The 3,502-nt window shown below is 62.3% G+C and overlaps 1 protein-coding gene across 1 annotated transcript; it reads left to right on the forward strand.

Annotated features, from left to right (window-relative positions):
* Positions 1-972: 972 nt before the first annotated feature.
* Positions 973-1,920, forward strand: SOWAHD (sosondowah ankyrin repeat domain family member D; the record flags this gene model as incomplete). Its single annotated transcript, XM_079727021.1, has 1 exon — positions 973-1,920. The coding sequence occupies one exon, from the start codon at positions 973-975 to the stop codon at positions 1,918-1,920; it is 948 nt and encodes a 315-aa protein (XP_079583147.1).
* Positions 1,921-3,502: the final 1,582 nt, after the last annotated feature.

Below are 3,502 nucleotides of genomic sequence, written 5' to 3' on the forward strand. Positions count from 1 at the left end.
ATCAGCAGGTCCCTCAGGGAGAGAGCGGGATGCATCTCGGAAGAGGGTAAGGTGTTCGTGGCCGATGACTCAGATTCACCAGTACCTGCTTCTTCAAGCCAAGCTGGGAAAGGTTAAAGAGAAGAGGGCGGAGAGAGGAGTAGGGAGCCTCGGGGAAGCAGGGGAATAGCCCTTCTCAGTTCCCTGGAAGGGCTTACGCCTGGACACTTTCTCGAATTTCTCTGTAGGAATCCCGGGCAGCTCCGGCGCTGCGGGAAGGGTCAAGGCCACACAAAGGGCAGTGCAAGCGAACCCGAGTCACATGGGGCAGCCAAGCCGCCTCCGTGAATGCGAGGCGCGGGACAAAGGCGGCTCGGGGACAAAGTGCAGGGAGACTCCTGAGTAGATAAGAGGGAAGGGCGAAGGAAGGGGCGGAGAGCGACCGCCCCGGAGCTCTAAGGACCGCGCTGCCGGAGGCCTTGGCTGGAAGCCGAACTCAGCCCGCCGCGGAGGGGGCTCCCTAGAGCCTCTTCACCCAGCAACTGCGGGGATGCTGAGAACCAGGCTGCTGGGGCAGCTGGGCTGCTCCCGTTGGCGCTCGGGGCCAGCGCGCAGCCCGCCCCCGCGTCCGCCCCACAGTTGCCCACGCCGTGCGGGAGGCGGGGCCGCCCAGCTCACCTGGCCGTTTGGGGCGGGGCCGCCCGCGACCCGGGGGAGCGGAGGTGGCGGCGGTACCCGGGGTGCAGGAAAGGGGCTCGCCGCGGGGGCATGGCCGGAGCTCCCACCCCTCCAGGCCCCCGCACCGCCCGTGCCGGGGGCCCTCCCTCGGCTCGCTCGCGCTCTCCCTCCCTCTTCTCCCCTCCTTCGCTCCCTCCCTCCGAGCCCAATTGCTCAAGCCGCTTCCTTCCCCAACGCCAGCGCCAGTTCCTCTCTTGGTGGGGCCCGGGAAGGGCAGCAAACGCTAGACACTGGAACCGCCGCGGCGGCAGGACCATGGCCGAGCCCCGAGGGGCCGCGAAGCCGGCACCCAAGGCCTCCTTCGCACCGACCGAGCTCAGCCTGCGGAGCGCCCCGCAGCCCCGCCCCTCGAGAGTGGACACCGTCAACCTGGGCAGGTACCGGGGCAACGCCACCGCCTCCCGGGAGTCCCGCTTCCAAGGCTCGTTGATGCCCTCGGGGCGCCGGCGGGAAGCGCTACGGGAGCTGCTGGGGCTGCAGGGGGCGGCTCCCGCCGGGTGGCTGTCGGAGGAGCGCCCCGAGGAGCAGTCCCCGGGCGGGCCGAACGCACCGAGCGGTAGCGGGCTATGCCTGGAGCCCCGGGAGCACGCGTGGATACTGGCGGCCGCTGAGGGCCGCTTTGAGGCGCTGCAGGAGCTGCTGGAGGTCGAGCCGGGGCTGCTCCTGCGGGGAGACCCGATCACGGGCTACACGGTGCTGCACTGGCTGGCCAAGCACGGGCGCCACGAGGAACTCATCCTGGTGCACGACTTCGCCCAGCGCAGGGGGCTGCGGCTCGACGTGAGCGCCCCGGGTAGCGGCGGCCTCACGCCCCTCCACCTGGCGGCCCTGCAGGGCCACGATATGGTCGTCAAGGTCCTGGTGGGCGCCTTGGGGGCAGACCCCACGCGCCGCGACCACAGCGGCCACCGGGCCTGTTACTACCTGCGGCCCGACGCGCCCTGGAGCCTGCGGGAGCTGTTGGGGGCCGAGGACTGGGAGACGGCGGGCCGCAGCGAGCGTAACAACGCCAACAACAACAGCAGCGGCGGCGGCGCCGCGTGTACGCCGAGACGCACCCCCAGCGCAGTGGGCGCGCCGGTCGTGGAGACAACGGCCAGAGCGGCGGCGGCGCCCGCCAAGGGGAAGGACTCCGTGGGCAGACGGGTGGCGCAAATTCAAGGCCTTTTCCACCATATGTTCCCCTTCTTCCAGGACCGTTGAAGGAGACGGAGACTGGAGAGCGTGGAGGGACCAAGACGCTGCGGCGGGGCCTCGGTCCCGGGTGGTCCCTGGCGGTCCCGGGTGGTCCCTGGCGGTCCCGGGTGGTCCCTGGCGGTCCCGGGTGGTCCGGGTCCCACAGAAGGGGCGGCGCCTCGGACGCAGCTCGGGCCGCAGCCATGGGCGCTGGTCCTGCAGGGAGCAGATCACCTCGGGGTCCGTCTCAGGCACCTGTCTCAGGAGTACAGACACCAACCAGGATACGCGGGGACCAGGGCACGCCTAACCGAGGGAGAGCAAGGACCAAGCCTTCCTGGCGCCGAATCCCCAAACTACAGGATTGAGTTAGGAGCAGAAGCGTGGTCCTGCTTGGGAGAGGGAAAGTTAGCTTCCAGTAGCCATTTCTGGGCAGGTGGAAGCTCTGGGTTTATTAGGAAACATTTGCTAGAAGAATGAGTTAAGATTGTAAACCACTGATGCAGAGGAAGCGCCTAACTGCAGGCCTGACTCGGCTGCCCTCACTTTGTGAGGGCAGGCTCAGCCCCTGTCAACCTGCTCCTGAGACAACCAGGCCTTACCCGTACGGTTTGGTTTCTAATGTATCACGAATGACTTCTTAAGCATATTAAAGTGGCATATGTTTTCCTTTCACATTACAAAGCTGTCCTTTGAATGACTTTTTTTTTTCCATTAACCACCTCTTCCCTGTGTTTGCAGGGAAGAGGTCACCAACCCACGGCTGCGAGCTAGTGATCCAGAGCAGTCTCTGGATCTCATTTGCAGAGCAAGTGGCCAAGACGTGCACCAAAGGAGCTACTCTCCCCTTGGCTCTGAGTAGAGACACACAGTTTACCTGTCTCCTGGGCTCTTTAGCATCTAGGTCTGGCCTCTTGCACAAGTCTCATCCCAGAGGAGTTGTCTCCAGGGAGCAGAGGTGAGATAAAAGGAAAAAGCCTCCAAATATGTATTTCTAATATTTCCTGGTGAGTCATGTAATTTACCTTGACTTCTGCCCTCCAATGAGACACACCCCCGGCACATTTTTTCCAAGATAGGGCTTTAATCATCAGCATTGTGGGTTTCTTTTAGTTACATTTACAGGTGGGTTGATTTGAGCTGAAAGGAGGGACAAGCAGTTGGCTGGAAATCCATGCTGCTTTCTAGAACAGCACATTTTCAAAATAGCACTGTATCCCTGGAGGGTTGGGTAGCCCTTGCAATGGACTGCTGTGTCCCCAGCCCTCCCATCCCAGTCCTCTAAGGCCAGGGAGGAACTGAGTCACAACAAAACACAGCCCAGAGACACCACCCTGAGCCCATCTGTCCAGGTTTCCATCTCTGCCTGGCGGGCCTGTTTGCCCCTCCTGTGCTCAAAACGTTCCCACCTGCCCTTAATAATGCATTAGATTCTTCCCATCCATGAAATGATCCAAATCTTTCCTATTGATTCTCAGCCTGTCCCGTGTCTCTAGGAACTATACCTTAAACATATTTACAGTGTAATGTAGCATTTCCTTTTTCTTCTTCTAAATGAACTTCTTTGGGAATTCCCCCGCCATCCAGTGGTTAGGACTTGGCGCTTTCA

This window comes from Hyperoodon ampullatus (assembly GCF_949752795.1).
Source record: "Hyperoodon ampullatus genome assembly, chromosome: X".
Lineage (NCBI taxonomy): Eukaryota > Metazoa > Chordata > Mammalia > Artiodactyla > Ziphiidae > Hyperoodon > Hyperoodon ampullatus.